General features: G+C 42.4%; 1 protein-coding gene across 4 annotated transcripts in view; it reads left to right on the top strand.

Annotated features, from left to right (window-relative positions):
* rptor (regulatory associated protein of MTOR, complex 1) overlaps positions 1-18,305 on the top strand; it is a 150,959-nt gene extending 132,654 nt beyond the window's left edge. Inside the window, exons 27-36 of one of the 4 annotated variants that reach the window (XM_062387653.1) lie at positions 175-289; positions 414-538; positions 1,538-1,639; positions 4,616-4,663; positions 11,302-11,408; positions 12,409-12,536; positions 13,977-14,063; positions 14,140-14,256; positions 14,616-14,745; positions 15,805-18,305. In XM_062387653.1, the coding sequence (XP_062243637.1) occupies positions 175-289; positions 414-538; positions 1,538-1,639; positions 4,616-4,663; positions 11,302-11,408; positions 12,409-12,536; positions 13,977-14,063; positions 14,140-14,256; positions 14,616-14,745; positions 15,805-15,873 (1,028 nt within the window). In that variant the 3' untranslated portion in view covers positions 15,874-18,305. Of the gene's footprint in view, positions 1-174; positions 290-413; positions 539-1,537; positions 1,664-4,615; positions 4,664-11,301; positions 11,409-12,408; positions 12,537-13,976; positions 14,064-14,139; positions 14,257-14,615; positions 14,746-15,804 lie in introns of all 4 variants that reach the window. The other 3 variants (XM_062387652.1, XM_062387655.1, XM_062387654.1) reach the window with 3 other exon arrangements.
* The last annotated feature ends 4,388 nt before the right edge of the window (positions 18,306-22,693 follow it).

Raw genomic sequence — 22,693 nt, 5'->3', positions numbered from 1 at the left:
CAAAAACGAACTAACAACTATGTTCCTGCTGCTACAGCATGACGATGTCAGTGAGCGTCACTGCAGCTTCTGTAGTTAATCAAGATGGTTTCCTTCTTTTTACAAATGCTCCTATTCTGGTTTAACAACTCTTTCCTCCACCCCATCCTCCCCTCTGTGCCACTTTCATTCCAGGTGTCTCCCGTCTGGATGATCAAATATTCATCAACCGTAACCCTGGAGTACCGTCTGTCGTGAAGTTCCACCCCTTCAACACCTGCATCGCTGTTGCCGACAAGGACAGCATCTGGTCAGGGACACTCAACACGCACTCTGATTAGTTTTATGTCAAGACCACCATTATGTTAATGATTCTGTTCCATACCTGATGTTTTTTTTCAAATGTAAATGATGTGTGGTTTTGTATTCTGTAGTTTTTGGGACTGGGAGAAGGGAGAGAGGCTCGACTACTTCTACAACGGAAACCCTCGTTACACTCGCATCACAGCCATGGAGTACCTGAACGGACATGACTGTTCGTTACTGCTCACTGCAACAGGTTGGAAACACACACGCACACACTGACATAGAGAAGGCAGGGGCATCCAGTAAACTGCGGATGTTAGTAAATCAGTCTTTTTGTTTCTTCAGTAAGCAGCTCAAATGTTCACAACCACCAGAAATCGCAAAGAGACTCAGTTGCAGCAGCAGCACTTGATTGTTACCCTGAATACACACAAAACACTTGTGTGTTTTCATCATGATTCATCAACGAAACAAACCCTCCGTGGCTTAATCTTGAATCCAGTGGAATTGTAGAACACAGCTCTACATTAAAACGCACACAGAAACAAACATTTGTTTCCTTTTGTCTCCATGTGTAACATTAGACTGCAAATGAATGATGTGTTTCATTGCACACTTCCGGAAACCTTGATAAAAGCTCAGCAATTAATACATTTAAATTCAATCTGATCAAATTGTACTGTGCACCACTTCTATAGAAGCCATGCTCTGAAGGATATCGGCGAAAGCACATATATAAAATGTACAGCATTAAAAAAGGGAAATTTTTTTTGGATTTTATGGATTGTAATAGCTTCCTCGTGTAAGTGCATGGACGTGTTTTATCTTTAGCTCAGTGTCAGAGCTCTGGTGCAGCTGCTCTTCAGACAGGCTTTTTTTGTGTGTTAGAGACTCCTGGTTCTCTTTGTATCTCATGACAAAATACTTTCAGGCGTAGAGCTTTTTGAGAGGCTTCTCTACCCTTTGTGTTTATTCTTTTAAGAACGGTGTGTGCGTGGTCAAATAATGCATTTGTCTTGCAGTTTGTGAAAAAAGTCCGGCTTTCATTATCATCTTCTGCACATTACAGCATGCCCCTCTAAATCCATTATGAATGCAAACAAGTATTTGGTCTGTGTGCTGCTTGCAATTTGCTGTATCTTTAGATAGATACCTTTTCTTCAGCCACTTTCTTTCCTGGCTCTCACTTTAACTCTAACTTACCTCTCTCTATCTTTCTGTCTCCAACCTCCACCCTTTCCTTTCTTTCTAGATGATGGAGCGTTACGCATCTGGAAGAACTTTGCTGACCAGAAGAACCCAGAGATGGTGACAGCTTGGCAGGGTCTTTCTGACATGCTGCCCACTACCCGAGGTCAGCCCTCAGCCAGCACTCACAGTAAAGAACAACACTCTATTTTTCTATTATGCCCCTCATCCCCACAGTAGTGTACCTCCTGTTTGTACTCACCGACCTCTCCACTGTCCAACCCATCCTAGTCATACTCCCACACCTCTCCACACACAAACAGCCCCGATCGCCACCACTCTCCGGCTCCGAAGCAGCCGGAGAGTGGTTGAAGATGCGTAGTCCATCTTTATGTACAGTTGATAATCACACCAGAACGACTAATGCATTTTTAGTCGTTCTAAAAATTGTTTGTGTTGTAGCACAGAATGTCTCAAAAGCTCAAAACCAAACAGTTATTTTAGTTTATATATATATGTGTACTCGGATGCAAAAATGGGTGAAAATGAAAATAACAGAAAGCAACAGATGCTGAAGCTTCGGCAACAAGCCTTTGCTGGTTATGTCAAAGTCCAGTAGCAGCTCGCAGCAGGTTGTCGTAGGAGGCAGGTTAGTGTGTATGAGCCCACACCACTACACTGAAGTTCCAGCACAGTGTTTCACATGTTGGAGAACAGCATTGCTTGTGTAGGTTGATTCTCCCACATTGGAGGTAGGTCTGAAGTCAAGTCTGAATTTAGTTCCATCACTCAAAGTGAGTTTAATGCTAATTTAAAGCCTGTTATAGACCCCACCTGTCTCAGCCTTTTTGTCATACACATGATGAACATGGCATATCTGTCAAAGGTTTGGTTGAGTTTAACATGTCAGGAGGTCGTCATATGGTCAGTTTATTCAAGAACACAAAATGAAGTACGATATGTTTTTCATTACTTATTCCTTACTTGTAGCGATGTTTCTCTTCTGTCAATATAATTGATCATTTTAAACTTGGAAACCGGTGGATTCTATGTTTACCTCCTTTGTTAACACACCTCCTTAAATCGTGAGATGGAGTTACTCACAAATATTTGAACCAGGCCTGACACCAACAGTACACACTTGTCAGAGACATCCCTCCCCACTGTTGTGCTGGGTTACCCACTCACCCTCTCCACTGCTCCTCTTCTTCTTTTTTTCGCCTCGAGCATTTTTCTTCTCCTCGTTTCTGGGCCAGAGACAGCTGTAGGAATGATTGCATGTTTCTCCAAGTACTGTTCACTATACACACTCGTTAACTAACGCTCTATTTTTATAGAAGTTACCTAGCATGATGACATGAGCACAAGAGAGCACAGTTAGTTTTTTTTTTGCAACTTGCAGATGCATTTTTAGAGCACCTTTAGAGACACATATTTAGCTAATTGGTTGTAACTCGAGCCAAGCTGTCAGGATGGCTGACTCACCGGCTGACAGAGATGTGAACCACACACTGCTTGCACATATGTGTCTCCATCATTACAACGCCACAGAGTCCCCAGAGCTCTGTGGGGACCAACAGAGAGGTGACACACTTAACTATCATCACTGTCTATGTAACTCTCCCTACACAAATGGCCCTGAGAGACTCCTGCTCTGGGGAGGACTCTCTTGCAGTGAGCCGAAGCCTTGCTTTCACGGGGACGTTAACATTTAATGATGTGCTTGTTATCCTGGACGTTTCGTTGTGTAGCTTCTGCATTTGGACTACATTCGAGGCATCCATTTTTGAATAAATATATCGACAACCGCTCGACTTAACGTCTTTCCAGGAAAAGTTTTGCTGAGGACTCCAGCTTCAAGTTATAGTGTTCAGATATATTTTTGAAACTTGGAAGCAGGCTTCAAAAACATTGGCAATCCCTCTCTCTATCTGTCTCTCTCTCATTTCCCTATTGTATCCACACACAGCACCTCCCCTCCTGGCTCAGTAGTCAGTTTAGAATTATTGTTACTGGGAGTGTCTTTCAGATGGAGTAAAATTATTATATGTTAGTGTTTTGAATCTTTAAGATTTTTAGCATTTCCTCAGCTGCTTTAACAATCTAGAACCTGATGAAATATTACACAGGTTTGTCTTTGTACTGGCTAATACCTGCATTGCCTTTGAAAGCATTTGCTACAAGATCTTGAACGTTTCTCAGCGAGATGCTGGCAGACACAGAAACCATCTCTCTCTCTCTCACAGGCACATCCACACACACACACACACACACACACACACACACACACACACACACACACACACACACACACACACACACACACACACACACACACACACTCACACTCACAGACCTGCACAGCCTTTCCTCCCTCATCCCATCCCTGTCATCCAATAACAGGCTTGTGTGCTGCTTTTTTCATCAGTGTACATCTCTGTAGACGTTGTCTGTGTGTGGCCTCTTGTTACTTTTCTTGTTCTTTGATATTGTTTTGTGATTGTTCCCCCTCAGCAGCGAGGCTGAACAAGGCAGCAGGCAGTTTTCCCCATGATATAAATCTCCACAACAACTAATCTTGCTAGGATTTAAATTAATGGGTGTCTTTAACCACACACAACTTCTTCCCCGGTTAAATGTTGACCATGTGTCCTTTTCATTGCCAACCTCGCTCAGAGTCTCATTCCCATGCACATTCACACCCAGGGTCCTTTCCTCGTCCAGCAGCAGCAGCTCCCCCCTGTCTGCTTTCTGTACTGTGGCAAAGGGATTTGGGATTCTGTGCCCTGCAGGCTCAGAGGTTTGGGACCTTGTGCAGCTTGCACAGCCGCTGGTTGTGATGCAAAGGCAGCAGCTCTCCTAACACTTGAGTCTCTCTGCTTTCATTCTTCCATCCCATCATATCTGTTAGTCATTTGAGAGACGACACTCTGGGAAACAGCAGCCTTGTTCATCCCTCTGCTGAATGAATGCATGTGGAATACACTTCTCCAGTCACTCTTTTTAAGTGTGGGAATGAATGTGTGTGTGTCTGCAAGCTATGGGATCCTTGCTAATTTGTTGCTTGCTTTGTTGCAATCCTGCTCTACTCCCTCCCCTACCTCTTCCCCCTTGCACTTGCTTCTTCCCCTTCCGCTCGCAGGTCTTGCCAGAAGGGTCTCCATATATCTTGACAGAAGTAAGCAGGGAGGTAAGTGTCGCCATTCTCTTCTCTATCCCCTCACTCCCAGAGCAAAGGTGCTGCACTAAACAGCTTTTTATGTTTGCTTCTATTCCCCTACCATCCTTCATCCTTGCATCTGTCTTGTGATGCTCCATCACTCCATCACTGGCAGCACTATGAAGAAACAAACATTATTGCATTTCTGCAAGGGACACACAGTACTTATGTTTAATAAAATGCTAAGACTTGCTGTCCCTACTTAAGGTTGTTACACAATTCTGGCTTTCAGTCTACACAGGGACAGATTTGGCGCTTGACCTATGTCATGTTTGAAACAGTGGATTCATCATTTCAGAAAGATATAGACAAAAGCAGACCTCGATTTGCCAGCTGAAATGATGACAGTTGTAGGAGTTCATTTAGCACAAGCTAATTAAATCTAGGTGGCTTAATGGGTCAGCTGGCAATGCGTCCTCTGCAGAGGACTCTATTCCCAGGTGACTAGTTTTGAAAAGAAAACCATATAAAAGTGTGTGCAATATGATAATTATGATATCATGGTGAATGTTAGACTGATGCTAAATCCTTATGCGGAACGTTCCAGTCAAAAAGTTAGCATTGTAAGATTGATCAAGAAAAATGTCAGATCAGACTTATTTGAATCTAACACAACTCTTTTGTGGTTGCCTAACTTACATATTTATCTCTATTTCAGTGCGACAAGTAAAAATGTAAATGTTTTTGCAGCAGTTGAACAAAGTTAGAGTTTTGCTACCAGGCTTTTAGAAATGATTACATAGATATAATGGGGGAGTGATGAGTAAATATCTTTAACCTCCCTGCCTGTAGGTGTTATTTAGCTGAACCGCCAAACTGGGAAGTTATGAAAAGTGAGGCATAATTTTTAAATATTATAGTGGTAATGTTGGCTGTGGTTGTTGGAATCTAAAACCAATAAGGACGTGGTCTAGACCTAGACAGATCTGCCGTGTCCAGAATTGCCAATAAGCCACAATTGGACTATCACTGTTTCAGGGAGCTAATTTATTTATGGTTATTTTACTGAAATCCATATCCAAAAACCCAGGTGCTTATGTAAAGATTACAATAACTTTTCTCTTGGGTAAGCCCAGGTTCTATCTTGGCACAGACCCTGCCCTCATTACTCGTCTCACCTCACAAAAACAGCCTCTTTCATGTATTAAAAAAATTCCACTAATTTAAGCTGGTCCCTATGTGATTTTAATAGCACAGAGCCACCCAGTCTGTCTCGTCGGACGGATCAGCCTACTAAGCTCCACCGAAACCAGTGAAATGTGGGGATTGGGGCTGACAAGGGCTGGAGAATCTCTCTATGGGGCAACTGCTTTAGTATGCAATGTACGTCGCTGGAGGGAGAGTTCTGGGACAAAACCCAAGGGAGAGTCGGAATATTCTCAAGATGTAAAGTCAGACAGGGGGTTAGAAGAGGCAGATAGGTAAACCGGCAGTTGCCAGATCAGTTCAAATATGTGGAGGCTGTTGTGATGGTAGTGGTTGTCAAGCGCTGGTGGGAAGGACACACCCAATACAACACAAACCCAGATTCAGATTATCCATGTTGGAGTTTGTTCAGCAGTCATTAGTTAAGTCCTGAACCAACTACTGTTAATCATGTTTACTCCTCTTCATTTACCTTCTTCTCATTCCTTTACTTGCAGTTTCTAAGGATTATGGATCCTTTTATATTCCTCTGATAATTTTGTAATATTTGCCCTTTCTTGCGACTGCATAGGTAAAGTAGGACAGCCCTGTCATCTTTGGTTTAAGGAGGCAGACGCCATGTCCTGCTCTAAATTCCCCTACTCTCCCTGGTGCCTTGTTAACATCAGGTCTCTGAAAGCTTGCTAAATCCAGGACCAGAGACTTGGTGAGGAGACAGACGTACTTTTTCATGTTTCGTGAAAATGAGACATGAATCGTCAGGGTGGACTCGTTTCTTTTGTCTGCAACTTTTAATGGAAACTAGGCAACTGGTCATTTTTCAAATCGGGATGTGTTTCTGTGAAAAACTTGAGGCTCTGTGTGGGCATGGGTTGGATTATTTCAGATGTAACATACTAAGAAGAAATAAAACAAAATATTTCTTCTGATCGCATGATATATGATCTATAACCCTAGTTATAATTTGTGGACCTTTTATATACATTTATAAAGTAAAACTGGTGTTTACATACCAATAGACCTTAAATATGTTTGTGTTTAAGGATTTGTTGAATACAGATGTGCACAGTGATCTTTAATGTTAGTCCCCTGTCCACAAGTATCAGGTCAACAAGTGCTAATATCATGTTGGATATGGCTCCTTTCAACACGGTCTATCAACCAGTCAGGTCAAAGCATTTTACCTCCCTTTACCTGAATGCCAGGCCTCTGCCTCCAAAGGTTAGACAAATGCCACAGCAGGCACGTCTCCCTGCCAGTCAGAGCACTCCCATAGTTTACGTCATCTTCTATTAGAGAATGGTGTTTGCTGGGTAAGTCCCTGGTAATCCTGGAGAGGGTTTATTACCCAACTCCTGGAGGACCTTTTCAAAGCAAACAGGATGAATGAAGAGAGGGAAAAATGCTGAGGGAGAGAAGAACCAGGAAGGTCGACTTTAATGAGCTGCAGTGTGTGGGAGAGCCAGTCCATTTCAGTAGATAATGGTACAGACTAAGAATCAAGAGGAAGGTGGCTCCTCCAGAGAGAAATGATTGAATCAAAGATATTTATGCAAAGGCATAGATAAATCGTAAATTAATGATTGCCTCATCATACTGTTACAGGCTCAGCATGATCTACCACAACAGTTATAAGCCCAGCTGTTAGTTAAAACATTCTAATTATATCATTATCATTATTTTGGAGAATATTTGATCTCAAGCAAAGAGGCCGAGAGACCATGCTTAAAGAGAAACAACATTAAAGCTATGTGTAATTCCTCATCCGTAAGGTGGTTAGATTTACAGCTGAGGAATCATTGCCCACACTGCTTTGCTCCTCCTCTTCTTTCTCTCGTCTCTGTTCTCAGTGACTGTATTGATTTCTGTGTGGGTACCTAAGACCCGCTCAGGCCCACATATGTTCCCTCTCAGGCTGAATTTTCTCCCTGTTTTGAGCCACTCAGTTTTGACCACCGGAGACGAAACAGTTTTGGTCTTCAGGTTTTCAGGTTTAAGGTCATGGATCTGAGAGCTCTGACCCCCTAAACGCCCAGTAAACTCTTTTGATTGGAGTCAGAAGGTTTTGGTCACCTGAAGTGGAGAACAAAAGTGGAGTTAACAAGGCAATGAAGTGAGACTAGGGCAGTGGTTCTCAAGTTTGTTGTGGGGGTGAACAGGAGACAAATATAGAGGGAAAACACTGTACATCAGGCTTTGAGTCCACCTCTCCTGTCTGAGCTGTTCTCAGCCTCTTAGCTATCCCAACAGAGAGGGAAAGAGTTAGAACCTGGACGGAGAGCCAGAGACAGGGATGATGGGAGAGATGGACAGAGGCTGGTCAGTCAGGTAAAGTAGGCTCCTGCTTCTTTAGGTTTACTGTGCGTGGACTGGATAGCATTGTACATCTATAGTTGCTGGGGCATACCACACATAGTCTCTAATTATTACACACACAGATGCCCTTATAATATCAATCTGCTATGGTGCAAGCAAACCTTGCTTTTAAAAGGAATGGGAGATGTTGCTCTGACTGATTGTTTTTGCCTGATATGCCCAAACCACATTCATGTTAATTAAAGGGACTAAGTGCAAACATAAAAGCTTTTATAGCTCAAGTGTATTTGGACACACCCTTATTATACCTCTGCAATGCACTTCAGATCATGTTCTTGGATTATTCTAACACATATTGTATTCCTTAAATCTTTTTTTTTTTTTTTTTTTCTTCAACATTTATTGGGTCATATGATATTCCACCACAGCAGAACTTGAGACATTTCCCAGCGAATCAGAGAAAACACCGGGAAGGTTAATCGAGCCATGGTGAAGATGGAGAGAGTGCAGTCTGCTGTATCTTCTCTCATACATATTTTATTGTAGCTCCAGTGGATCTTTCATCTTGAACGAACACAGGGAGAATGGTGCATAAACAGGAAAAATAACTAAATCTAAAGCTTAAGAAGGTTGGGTGTCATATGCCCTGCATAGTTAAGAGGCAATACATTCACAAGCCTTAGTGTGTTGGGGAATTTTCTGTTCTCCTCCCTTCTCATTGTAACCCAGATCTTTGTCTCTGAGCTGCCGGCTTCAAAGGGAATGCCTTCTCTCTTCTCACAGCCTCTGAATTGAGCCTCCATCAAGCACACCGCATGTGACTGTGAACGCGTCACTGACTGAGCCAGTCCTGTGAAGGGGTTTTCCCTGTGTGCTACCCCTCCTCACACATAAGCCCACACTACCGGCGGCGTGATGTGATGCTAGAGGGGGCTAGGTGACGTAACAGATTTGAAGCTGCACATGGGGCTAGGGTTTCTGCAACAAACTTGGCCAAGTAAAAGTCGGAAAGATGGTTCAGTTGAAGTAACAGTGAGGGAAGTCACGACTCATGCAGGGAGCTCAGAAAGACATGAAGAGAGGGAAAGATGCAATTATGCTACAAATATTCACAATTATTATTCAAGGCTAGGGAAGAGCAAAGTAATGATGTACTTGCATGAGGGGCCATTTAAAAAAACGGAAACAGTGTTGAAGAATGAATATATAACACAGGTGGGTGACCGATAGATAACTATTGATCGGGAGAAAACCGGAGGAGGAAGTGACGAAAACAGAGGGAGGAGGAAAGGAAGGGAATGAGACATGGTTCAGGTAGTGGAGAAGAGAAAATAAGGCTGTTTCTGTAGCATCATATAAGAGAAAGATGTGTGTGTGAGTTTTTTCACGAGTACTTTAATTTCTGTAGTTCTTTATCCTTGCCCCTTTACCACAACCTTTCATTTACAAAAGAGCATTTGAAGGATTTGCTCCATATAGCATCTCTCAGCTCCCTGTTTCATGTTAGATGAGGTTCTCCAACTGCAGCTGAACACCCATTTACGCCTTAGTCATAGAATCCTACATCAGTATCACCACAGAGATCTAAAAGATATTACAAGATGGGGGCGGGGTTTATGATTTATACGTCAGTCTATCAATTGGGGGCGATGAATCTGCCCTGACCTCACTTTTAGGGAGCTGTCATGTCCTCTCTCTTTATATACAATCTTTAGCTGTGTCTCAAATCAGTGGCTGCATCCTTCGGAGGCTGTATTTGAAGACTTATTGGGTCATAGCTGCCTGATTAGACTGTCCCATTTTGAAAGCTCCTATAAATGCTGCCGACAATTTTATCATTCCATTGTCAACCTACCCCAGGATTCATTGTGCTTCGTCAAAGGGTTGATGGTGCCGCCAGGCAATGAGGTCTCCAACGCTTGAATATCACATTTTAGCTCAACTGCATCTGTGTTGCTAGTCAACAGCAATAAGGAGGGAATGTGTTTGTGACACTGAAAGCCTCTGTAGACCAGACCCTCTAATTTCGGTTCAGCCTTCACTGTCTACGTGGCCAATGAAGGACGCAGCCCCTGAATTGAGACACAGCTATTAGTTTGCACTCGGAAGAAGTAGTCACAAAGAATCACAAAAGAGAGCTTGAGAGAGACGTTTAACTCCTGCCTTCTGTCTCCTCTGCATCTATTCGCTGTGAAAGTTGGTTTTCTTTTCCAATTTATCTGTTTCCAACATCAGAAAAAAGTGGGGGGATTTTAGATGCTGCTCAACAATCTGACAAGGCTCTGATTTGAAGCATGCCGATGCCTCCAGGCTGCAGCCAGAGGCCTGTGCCAGGCATCACTGAGCCAGCAGGCCAAGTGTGGCTGAGATGGCACTGCTCACTTCATTCCTGCTGTGACTGCCAACATATGAATCTGAGTGTTGCTGTCTTCAGCCTCTCTTCCTTCCTCGCCTTCTCACCCAAGTGCCATTTGACTCATCAAAGCCAGGACCTGCTGACAGGCTCAGTTACAGGGTCAGGGCTTGCATCTCCCAGTGGCTGTCTGGTCACAGAGGACGCAAAATGCAAAACTCCACTTTGTCAGCACGAAGACGAAGGATGTGGAACTTCGATCAAAAACACAAACTTTGCTGATGTGTGGCGTGGAACTTTGTAAAGTGGCATCTAAAGTCTCCCACAGTCTCTGCAGGAGATGATCATTGTTGTTCCTGCTGAGGCCTTGGTGGAGGATTCATTAGAAACGCAGCGATACAGGAACTAATCCTTGATTTAACTTACCACATGTGGCAGCAAGAGCCTCGGAAACCTCCAACAGCTTGTGTGTGCTGTGTATAAGAGGGACCAACACATGCTCAGTGTGTTTAACAGCTGTGTTTGTGTGAGTGGTGTGAAGTTTCATTTATAAATTAAATTAGCTCAGTTTCAAAACATTTAATAAATAATAGTTCACATTGTATATGACTTATTCACTACAATGTAACATTTAATGCTCATTTGTCTGACATTTCAAGTCTTATTTGGGAAAATAAGCTTCTGATTTTTCAGTCCAGATGTGTGAATCACTACAATACACAGTACTGATGTAAACTGTGTGTGGGTGTTTGATATGGTGTTCATGTAAGTGGCATGTCATCCTGTGACGCAGGTGCAGGTATGGTTGTGGACTGGGAGCAGGAGACAGGCCTCCTCATGACATCTGGAGATGTGCGAGTCATCAGGATCTGGGACACTGACCGGGAGATGAAGGTCCAGGTATGGTACCCCCTGTTCCTGCTGATGTCACAGTGCTGACATACATTTTGTAATTATAGATTTAAGGGTAGAAACCAGCAGTGTTGAAGTCCAAATCTAAACTTTGTGTGATGATGCCAATCATCTTGCCAAATGGAAATATATATGCGCTGTTAGGTTGCAAGTGATATTAAAATGCAGCAACATTTTAAAGTCCATTTAGTAGGGTGTGTAGCTTGTGACAAACATGAGGCAGAAAGGTACAAATATTCAAATCTAATAATGGTTTTACTTACTGCAGCGTCAATATCATCAGACCTCATTTCACCAAATACATAAATCCATAACGGTGGAGTCTCTTCCAAGAACTATTCCATATAAATATCACAGGTCGTTTCAAACATCCTTTTAAATCAACATCGCACAAAAAGTGGAGCAGGATCTGGAATCTATACATTTGAGCAGAATATTATATGCCAAGGTTTAAATGGTCCAAGATTTTCTTAAAGTTGTTATTATAGTATATTCACCAAATCGTTGTCAATAACTCTGGTGATGCTAAACACAAAAGCATCATGTTTGTGTTCCTCCAGTTTTTCACTAGTGACATTTCAGCGTAATGTGCACAGTATACTGTATCCTCCTATTTTGGATAACTAATGTAAATCTATGGCCGAGAACCATTAGTGCCTTTTATTTTTTCTCTCTCACTTTTTACATATATAATGGTCCTTAGTTAGCTTATCATTGTCTTGATTGATGGACTTAATACAAGTACAAATGGCCCAGCCTCGCCTGTGGCTGCATATTGATGCTGCGTCCAACTGCAAATGGGCCGACAGTCAACAGGGCTCATGATTGATGATTTCCAAGAAGCTTTTGGGGTGAAATTAGCCTTGTAACGACAGAATTACCTTGTTAGGTTTTGTTACACGTCTTTACCAGGGGATTTCTGTGTGTGTGTGTGTGTGTGTGTGTGTGTGTGTGTGTGTGTGTGTGTGTGTGTGTGTGTGACCACCAGGACATCCCAACCGGAGCAGACAGCTGTGTGACCAGCCTGTCCTGTGACTCCAAGCGTTCACTAATCGTTGCGGGTCTGGGTGACGGATCTGTCCGTGTGTTCGACAGGAGGATGGGTCCTAATGAATGGTAAAGCACAGACTCTGACCTAATCACAAAGTTACTTTTGATCATTACATTACATCTCTTTTTTCTTCCTTTTTCCCATCACACCAATATTTATACACACAGTTTCTGTGGGCATTAACTCCTACAGAGTCCTGCATAATTCACTTCTCTAATCTATCTTTATTATACGTAGCGTGCTGTAAATCTACCTTTGGGGTTGGCACCACTTTTAATATACCCTGGTGGCACTGCACCCCCACAGTTAGTTAAACATTATTTTAATTTCAGTCTCAAAGGGGAAAAACAAAGCAGTTAAACCTCGAAGTGACCCATAAATCTTTAAGTAAAGCTAATTTAACAGTTCCCCTCAGGCAGAGTTACATCCTTCAGCACCTATGTTGCTGAGGTCTGCAGGACAGGCAATGTCTGCCTGCCTGGAGGAAGAATTTAGGGGTTTGCTAAGTGTTTGGCAAAAAGCTTTACATATTTGTTAATTGATGTTTTTTCTTTTATTTTGACTTAGCTATTCATTGCTGGGGGAGATTAAATGTTTTTTATGTTTCTACCAGTTGTTTGAGCAATCAGATGCACTTCCTGACACACCCGTTACTAGTATCACTATTATTATGGAATGTGGTTAATTAAGGATCAGTTTAGTTACATGAAGGTGGTCAGGGCGTTAACCTCCGCACTTGAAGCGTCTCAAGAGGCAGCTACTGCTTATTCAGCCACGATTACATGCTGTCACCCAGTGGTTACTCAGCTGTATTACAGAATTGGGACATTTTATTTATGTTTACTTGTTTTTTTTAGTAGCTTTCCTTTCTAGAGGAATAAACTCAGAGCTCAAAGCTTAAACACTATCAGAATCTCTTATCTAATATCATATCACTTCCTCAGTCTTCCTACTGCTTTTTAATTCATTTAAAAAAGCTTTTAAATGCTGCTTTTAACTTTTGGTTTAGAAAACACAGAATTGTTTTAATTGTTAAATATTACATTCATAAAAAATGTTCTTCTCTCTTTCATTAAGTGTCCTGAATACATAGTAATGCCAGTTTTCATATTATGCTTTTGCAATACTGCATATGCAGATCATAACTGAACATACTTCACACATTGAAGTTAAATGACCTCACTTAACACGTTTGTATTATTTTTAACAATGTCGTACAAATGAGTGAAAGTTCCATAGGGGAAGTGGGGGGGTGCTCGATGATAGTGAGATTGTCCATGCTCCTTTTTTCTTTATTTACTAGATTATCTTGTATACGGTGGATTATTTTGCAATACATCCTTTGGCTTTTTAATTTTTGAGTAACTTTATTGTTGTGCTCATTGTTTTGGGCTTCTGAGCAACAACACAGTTCATGTCTATCCAGTCAGAGCCTTGTGAGGACACAATCAGTAACATGTTAACGGTACTGACATTTGTTCTGTCTGTTTTGTGTGTGTGTGCAGCCGGGTGATGACCTACAGGGAGCACGGAGCCTGGGTGGTCAAAGCTCATATACAGAAGGAGACAGATGGGCAAGTTATCAGTGTCAGGTACACACCGCCTCTCTTCCTACTTGGATTTGAGTTCTCTCTTTTTTCCCTCACTGACATTGTTGTTCTCCGCCAGTGTCAACGGAGACGTGCGATTCTTCGAGCCCCGGACACCAGACTCCATCAACATGCTGCAGACGGTGAAGGGGTTAACAGCTCTGGACATCCACCCACAGGCTAACCTGTTCGCCTGGTGAGTTTCTTTGTGTCAACTCGGGTCACAAGAAAAAGCTTCTCTTGTGTTCTTCCCTCTAAGAAAAACCAGAGCGTTCTGTCTGTCTTTGCCTAGAGTAAAAATTAAGTCACAGCAGAAATATTGATTTTCTTTGCTTATCTTTGAACTGACTAACAGAATATGATTTATTAACTACTGACTGTCTTTAAATGAGTCAGACAAGACAAAATACTTGTCTGGACAATACATCTGACATCCATTTATGAGGTGAAATTTCACCCTTAAAAAATGAAAGCATATGATTATTGTTAAAGCTGAGACACTGCCTCAACTCACTGTTCTCTCTCCCTCTCTCTGTTTGTTCCTCTGGCCTCCAGTGGATCGATGAACCAGTTCATCGCTGTCTACAACGCTAACGGTGACGTGATCAGCAACATTAAATACTATGACGGCTTCATGGGACAAAGGATCGGGGCCATCAGCTGTTTAGCCTTCCATCCTAACTGGGTAAACAAACACGGATCATCATTAATTAATACAGAGTCCGTACAGTTTTAAATGCAGGCCTGTAGTTATCATGCACTTCGCATTAACTCTACATTTTGGTTATTTATTCCATAATAATGTATAATATTAATTAAACTGTTGGCGTGTTAAATATCTTGTATAACTTCAGTAGAACTGTTTTATAAATATAGTGGAATATGAAGTAACACCAAACTATTGTAGTGTCGTGTCACAATATAAAACTTTCAGTCCAAATAATCCTCTTAGCCTGTTTTGCCTCGGAGCAGCAGTTAGACGTTAGCAAACTTCAGCGTCACTCAAAACCTTGAGACACAAGTACTTGTATTTCCTCTGATTGTGGGTCCTTTACTTTTCTCACAATAACAAAGGTTCCACCAGCAATGTGTCAGTCTGTGAACGTTCGGACCTTTTGTGTTCTATTTGAACCTCTGCCAAGGTGGTTACGTCTGTTCGTGTCTCGGTATATTTATTTGTTTGTTTGAATGCAAGATTATTCAAAATCAATTGCATGGATTACCAGGAAACTAGTTTGAAGGGTTGGTATGGGTCAGACAGAAGAACCCACCTGGTGTTTTTCAACATTTCTAATGATTTCTCAGAGAATAGTTAATGGCTCTTACTGAACTATTCTGGCATCTTTAGGGAATATATAGATATTTGTTAGTTTTTGCATCTTGGTGCAGATCCAAATAAAAGTGTTGAAATGTGGTTTAACAAGAGGACTGTTGGCCCTGGTGGTCTTATATACTCATCTGAGTTCCATTTTAGTTTCAGTAGAGTGACTCAGGTTTGGTGTGAACTACTTTGTTCTGGTCTTTCATGTAGCAAACGTCAGCTTCTCCGCTTGTTACTGTGGCCCACTGCCAAGGTGATTAGCATTAGCTAACTCTATATTACTCCATAAGAAGCCTTTTATAAGATTACAACGGTATCAGTGAATGAAATATAGAAGGGATTATATTTTAATGGGATGTTCTCAACTCACTGTCTGCTAGAGTTTACACTGATTGTGTGTTTTTTCTCTTTGTCTCCCTCCAGCCGCACTTGGCCGTAGGCAGCAACGACTACTACATGTCCATCTACTCCGCAGAGAAGAGACTCAGATAACACACCAGCATTCATCGCACCCCTCCCTCCCCACCAAAACCCACACATATGACTTCTGCCCCCGAGCCTCCAGCTCTGGATGTAAATGACATTTTTGTCGTTGTACATATGCAATTACCACCCTGAATGTTCTAGTGACGGCTGCTGACAAAAACTGCTACGACTATATATATTATTATTATTGTCATCGTTTAATCACATTCTTATAATTAAGCTAATGATTGTAGACCTGGCTGTGCAGAGGAGTGCATATATTTAAATAGCATACACAGAAGAAGAGAGGATCTATTTTAAAGAAGTGGTACCCAGCGATCACCAGGGCTCCTCGTCGCCGCACAGCAAGCACCATTCCTGAACGAGCTGTGACCCCACATCAGATATGGCGAGGGAGGGGTCTCCCGGAGGACGACACGGTTAAAACACATTCACTGGTGCAGGAAACACGGACTGCTGGACCCTGGTGTGTTTATACATTTATTTTAATGGCTGACCCTCAGCCAAACTACGCGGAGGTTTGCTGTTTTGCTGCACCGCCAGCTGGACAGTTGTAAGGACACAGAGAAGTTGGACTGCACACATTCTATCCTGACACATGGACAAGGAAGACATGATGAGTGTGTGTTTGTATGTGTGTGTGTGTTAGTGTGTGTGTGTTAATATGAATTATAGCACAGATGTGCCCCCCAGTGGGCCTTCATAGCCTTGGGCTTGATGCCTAAACAAGAGGCCTGCTCCCATGCTCTCCCTCTCCCTCTGGCTTTCCTGACCCTAGCGTGCCAAACATCATATTTTCCTTACCCGCCCTGTTATTATGGCTCAGATGGGTGTTTTTGTTGCTTGGTTTGTTTTGTTTTTTAAATAATCACCTTTAATAAGGGAAAACCTTGATTGCCTCGAGGATGATACATAACCTCATGTCTAGCACAGAGAGAGGAGGTCTAGATACAAAGCACCCAGTCATCCAGGGAGCCTGCGGTTAGCTACCTGCTCTGCAAAGCAATACAACTTTAACCTTCCTGCGATTTAGCCTCAAGCCAATAGAAACATCAGCCATCAGCCTCATTCTGAAGGTGACAACAGCGTTGCTTGCAACAGTCAAAACACTGACCTGCAGGGCCCCATGGTGCCACACTACAGCATTACAAACATCCCATCTCCATTCACAATCATGAAATCATTCTGAGATATACTGGGGTACATTTCACCCCATCAACAACACATCAGTTACAGCTAAAATATCAATGAAATTGGTTTTTCTGTGATTGTCTAAAGTTTCCGCCCATCACTACGTCCAACACCACACTATGTGGAATCAAACAATAATGAAAGAATCTCTGCAGACTCTCCCGGCCGACAGGCACTCTGCTACCAAAAGCTCATTGCGTCACTATTCTGGCTGTTGTGTGCTGGTCGGTTGGAAACGGGGATAGAAATTGACCCTGGCTGCTTGTTGCTAGTCTAACAGCATTAAGGGTCAGCTTGTTGCTAGTGAAGACGCAGCCCTCAAAGCATGCAGCACTGAAGGTTTATAGAACTTGTAGTCGCACCAAGAATCACCTGCCGCCTCATAGTCTGGACTGTTTTTCAATATTCTGTGAGACTTGTATTTTTTCCAAATTTGAGTTTCTATTTTGATTTCATGACCAGATTTGTTTGTTGTTGCTTTTATTTTCCTGTTGGAGGCATGGTATGTGTATGCTGTTGAGGGGGGTGGAGTCACAGCTGCCCATCTTTCCTAAACTCTCTATACCTGTAAAGAATCCTTTCTCTCATTTCTTTTAGTTTTTATAGTTTTTTTTGGGCAGTATCTAAATCAACTCTTCTCTTCTCTGGGCCTCAAGCTTTGCTTATTTAGCATTTTTTAACCCTTTTCTCTTTCGGTTTGGAAATTGTATGTTTTTAAATCTGTTAGCATTTCGTTTGCCATGGCCTCAGTAAATTGGCAGGAAGAAAAGAGTGGGGACAGCCTTACCCTCACGCAGACACACACAAGCACACACACACTATCCTGCCATGCACCCTTCCATTCACAACATGACCCCAACATTCCCCCTCTCCTCCTTCCTTTCCTGCCACACCCACCTCTCCCCCTCAGTTTCCCATCTTGCATCCCAAGCTTAGCTTTTTCCCCTAAGAAGGAGTGGACTTGTGGACTCAGAGTGAACTGGGACGGACAGGTTGCAGTCACAGTCACCACCATCCCTGAGCTTCCTCAGCCGGCCTCAGCTGCTGCACCGGCTCAGCCAACATGGTCAAGGCCTTTGCTCAGACACACATTCATCTCCAAGCATCCTGCTTTGAGTTTTAAGATTTTAGACCTGGACTTTAACAAATTAGTAAGAAAGGAACACTGAAACTTTTGACTGCTTTCCTGACTTTGGTTTAAAGGATAGGAGATGAAATCAGTGAAATAAACCAAATACAGCACCGGACTGTCTGGAATACGTTTTTGAATCAAAAATACTGCTGTGACTTCATCAATACTTGATCTGAATTTTCTTTATAAAACCATGTTCTCATATGTTTTGGAGCTGTTTTATTTTTTTATATAAAAAGTAAATGTACAAAATGACGATAATTAAATAAATACAGTGCTGTGGGAGGCAGGAATCTGAACTGTAAAATACTGAAGGAACACAATGTATGATAAAACAGCAAACTGAATTCAGTCTGACCTTCAGAAACTTCTGTTGGGAACAAACAACCACAACATTTAAAATATGTTACATACTAGCTGTGTCAACGCATTTCAATACCAATTAGGTCTCAGCAGCGTGACGACTATGTTCCATTTAGAAGGCTCCTACAAATGCGTCCTTCCATCCCAGAGAAGTGATGGCTCCTGCCCGGCCCAATCTATCCCAGGATTCACCGGCTTCTGTGATGAACTGGTTTTCAAAGAGGTAATTGCGCAGACAAGCGACAGGACGTCCAGGGCTTGAGTACCACGCTCCAACTCAAGCTAACAGCTAATGATACAAGTGTTTAAAAAGAAAAAATAACTTTTACATAATTTCCATCTGCAGCTCTGTTTCTAGGCAACAGCAATACGGATTGGACAAGCTGGTTAGGGAGATCAGACGGCTTCTGTAAAGCAGACCGTCTCGTTTGGGTTCGGCCTTCAAAGTCTGCCACACAAAGGAGGCAGTCTTTGTGAACTGAGACACTAGTGTCTATTTTGTTACATACTTGTTGATGTTAGAATCATTATTAGGGCCCGAGCGGTGGGAACTGCTTAAATTCTCAACAAAGTTTGCAGGAAATTCAAACCCCTAAAAAGTATATGAAGTATAGAATAATTTGAAGTGTGCGTGACAAAATGGCTCAACAGCGCAATCTAAGGAGAAGCCCCTCAGTAAACTTTCACCGATCTTCAAAAATATCGGGACACCTGTGTATCATGACCAGACACACAAAAAAGTCTGTTGTGCACCACAGGAAGCCCGCCATTTTGGATTTAGTGGCTTTTTTCCACATTTTTACTTTGACGCACTTGTCCCAGGGCTTTCATCAGATCACTTCATATTTAGATGAATGTCATCTCAACAAGATGTAGTTATAAACTACATCATTTTTCTTGACTAATTTTTTTGTTTTCGTCACACCGTGTGGCCGTAGCGTGGCGTCAACTTACATATTTTATTACATGCCATTAAAAAACAAGGTTTTGTATCTCAGACATACATGGTCCAATCGAGTCCAAACTTGACATGTAAGACACAGAAATCATGACTTAAGATGTCTTGTTTTTTGCATGTCTTTCACTTGGATGTATTCCTCCTCATCCACTGATCCCAACCATGTCAAACTGTGTCAAAAGGGTCTAATACATTGATAATGTAGGCATAACATTACTGTGACTTTTCATCAAACGCTATATTAGTGGCGTGACATCAAAGTTCATCAAATCGCTGTGTCACAGGAAATTGCTGTAACTTCGGTGTTTAAGGTTCGTCCTCTCTCAAACTATATTTGTTTAACAGCCATAAACCTCATTGACACATTCACAGTCCTGCCCTGATCAGATCCATGTGTCAATATTCACTCATCATCACAGCGCCACCTGCTGGCGACAGGAAGTGACATGTTTTATACGTTGATGAACTGCTCCTGGGTGCTTTACAATATACAACTGAAAACAGCTCAGTCAAGTCATTGGATAATGGTCATAATTGTGACTTTTCCTCAAACAATGTAAACACTGAGGTGCGGCGAAGGATCATCCTTTGCCAAAGGAGACCATGTTGTCATAACTCCACTGTGCATTGTCCTATCACTACCAAACTTCTGTTGCATGATCAGAGTACAAGCCTGAACAGCTCCATCTGTCATTATTTCCTCAGCGTCATAGCGCCACCTACTGATTCGCCATGAAACAAGAAGTAATTTGTAAATCCACTCTGCATTATCCATCCGGCTCCGAACTACTGACCTATGATCACAATCCAGACCTGAACAGCTCCATATATTAATGTAAGTGCAGGGTCATAGCGTTGTAACATTGTCAAATCGACTTCAAGTTGCTCGAGCTACATCAGAGCCCCTACTAGAACAGATATACACTCCTGATCAAAATCTTAAGACCAGTTAAAAAATTGCATGAATTTGCATTTTGCACTGTTGGATCTTAGGAAGGTTCTAAGTAGAGCTTCAAAATGCAAAAAGAAGAAATGGGAACAAGAGACCAAAAGTTGTGAGCAGGCAATTTATTGAAAACAACAATTTAACTCAAATAGGCTGTTCATCAGCTGATCAAAAGTTTAAGACCACAGCCTTTAAAAGCCAAAATCTGTGCAAAAATTTGGATTCCATGTCATTTCCTGTCAAGTAATCACACTGTGAAGATCTCTTGATGGCAAAGGCAAAAAAGCTCACCGTCTTTGAATGTAGTAGGATTGTTGAACTGCATAAACAAGGCCTCTCACAACGTGCCATCGCTGCTGAGGTTGGACGCAGTAAGACAGTCATTTTGCATTTCTTAAAAGATCCTCAGGGTTATGGAACAAAAAAATCAAGTGGTAGACCCAAAAAAATCTCACCGGCGCTGAGCCGGAGGATCCGAATGGCTGTCCGTCAAGACACGGGACGATCCTCGTCCCGAATTAAGGCCATTACTGGTGCTGACTACAGCCCAATAACCATCAGACGGCATCTGCGAAGGAAGGGCTTCAAAAACAAGAAACGTCTTCAAAGCCCATGTCTCCTTCAACGCCACAAAATTGCCCGTTTAATTATTTCAAGGGAGCACCAAACATGGGACATTCAAAGGTGGAAGAGAGTTTTATTCTCCGTCGAGAAAAAAATGTAACCTTGATGGTCCTGATGGCTTCCAACGTTACTGGCATGACAAGGAGATGCCACCTGAGGTGTTTTCTACGCGGCACAGTGGAGGGGGCGCCATCATGATCTGGGGTGATTTTTCCTTCAATGGAACAATGGAGCTCCAGGTTGTGCAGGGGCGTCAAACAGCAGCTGGCTATGTGGAGATGTTGCAGCGGGCATCCCTCATGACTGACGGCCCTCGTCTGTGTGGTAACGACTGGGTGTTTCAGCAGGACAACGCTCCAATTCACAATGCCCGTCTGACCAAGACTTTTTTCCAGGAGAATAACATCAGTCTTTTGGACCATCCTGCGTGTTCCCCTGATCTTAATCCAATTGAGAACATTTGGGGATGGATGGCAAGGGAAGTTTACAAAAATGGACTTCAGTTCCAGACAGTGGATGCCCTTCGTGAAGCCATCTTCACCACTTGGCGCAACATTCGCATTAGCCTTTTGGAAACACTTGCATCAAGCATGTCAAAACGAATTTTTGAAGTGATCAACAAAAATGGTGGAACTACTCATTACTGAGTCAGTTTTTGACACTTTAATTTCTGTTTTAGGAGGTGTTTTTTTTTTTTTAGCTGTGGTCTTAAACTTTTGATCAGCTGATGAACAGCTTACTTCAGTTAAATTGTTGTTTTCAATAAATTGCCTGCTCACAACTTTTGGGCTCTTGTTCCCATTTCTTCTTTCTGCATTTTGAAACTCTACTTAGAACCTTCCTAAGATTCAACAGTGCAAAATGCACATTCATGCAATTTTTTAACTGGTCTTAAGATTTTGATCAGGAGTGTATTAGTCTGTATGTAATAATAGTGATGGCGTCACCTACTGGCAACAGGAAGTACGCTTTGTTTTACAACGGTTATTCGATTTACATACAATTTTCACCTTGTGATCTGCAATTGATACCGTGGACTGTAATGCGCAATTAAAATCAGACCATTTAGATCTCATTTTAAATCGTGGCCTTGAACAGCCACTGAGGTCAAAAGTGACGTCTCCATGGTGTTTCCATGGAGATGTCACGATGTAAGTAATAAGTGGAACAGTGCCACCTCCATGTGTCCTGTAAGAGTCGGGTTCAGATCTCAGTAGCTCAGATGAATCATCCTTTTCACCTCGTGCTTTTCCACACAAAGAATGTTGTCACCGTCTTGTTCTCCTTTCTACCTGCTCAGCACTGCCAGCCAAGATCAGAGGTCAGCAGCCCGACTGCTGCAACCCAAGCACTACAGTATTGTTGTGACTACCACACACACACACCCACATACACACACACACATACACACACATACACTGAACAGAGGAGAACATTCCACAGCAGCAAAGAGTCGGCCGCATGAACATCCTGAGGAAACAACACTCACTTCCTGTCAAATTAAGCCAAGCTGATGGCTGCTCGGGGTGATAACCACCACCGCAGGCTGATTACTAACTGGCTGAGGTTGAGCACCACCTTAGTTTCGGTTCCCGCCCACCAGGTCCAGATT

This window comes from Platichthys flesus, chromosome 5 (genome assembly GCF_949316205.1).
Source record: "Platichthys flesus chromosome 5, fPlaFle2.1, whole genome shotgun sequence".
Classification (NCBI taxonomy): domain Eukaryota; kingdom Metazoa; phylum Chordata; class Actinopteri; order Pleuronectiformes; family Pleuronectidae; genus Platichthys; species Platichthys flesus.
Note: the sequence above shows the minus strand (reverse complement) of the source record. Positions and strands in the feature narration are given on the sequence as shown.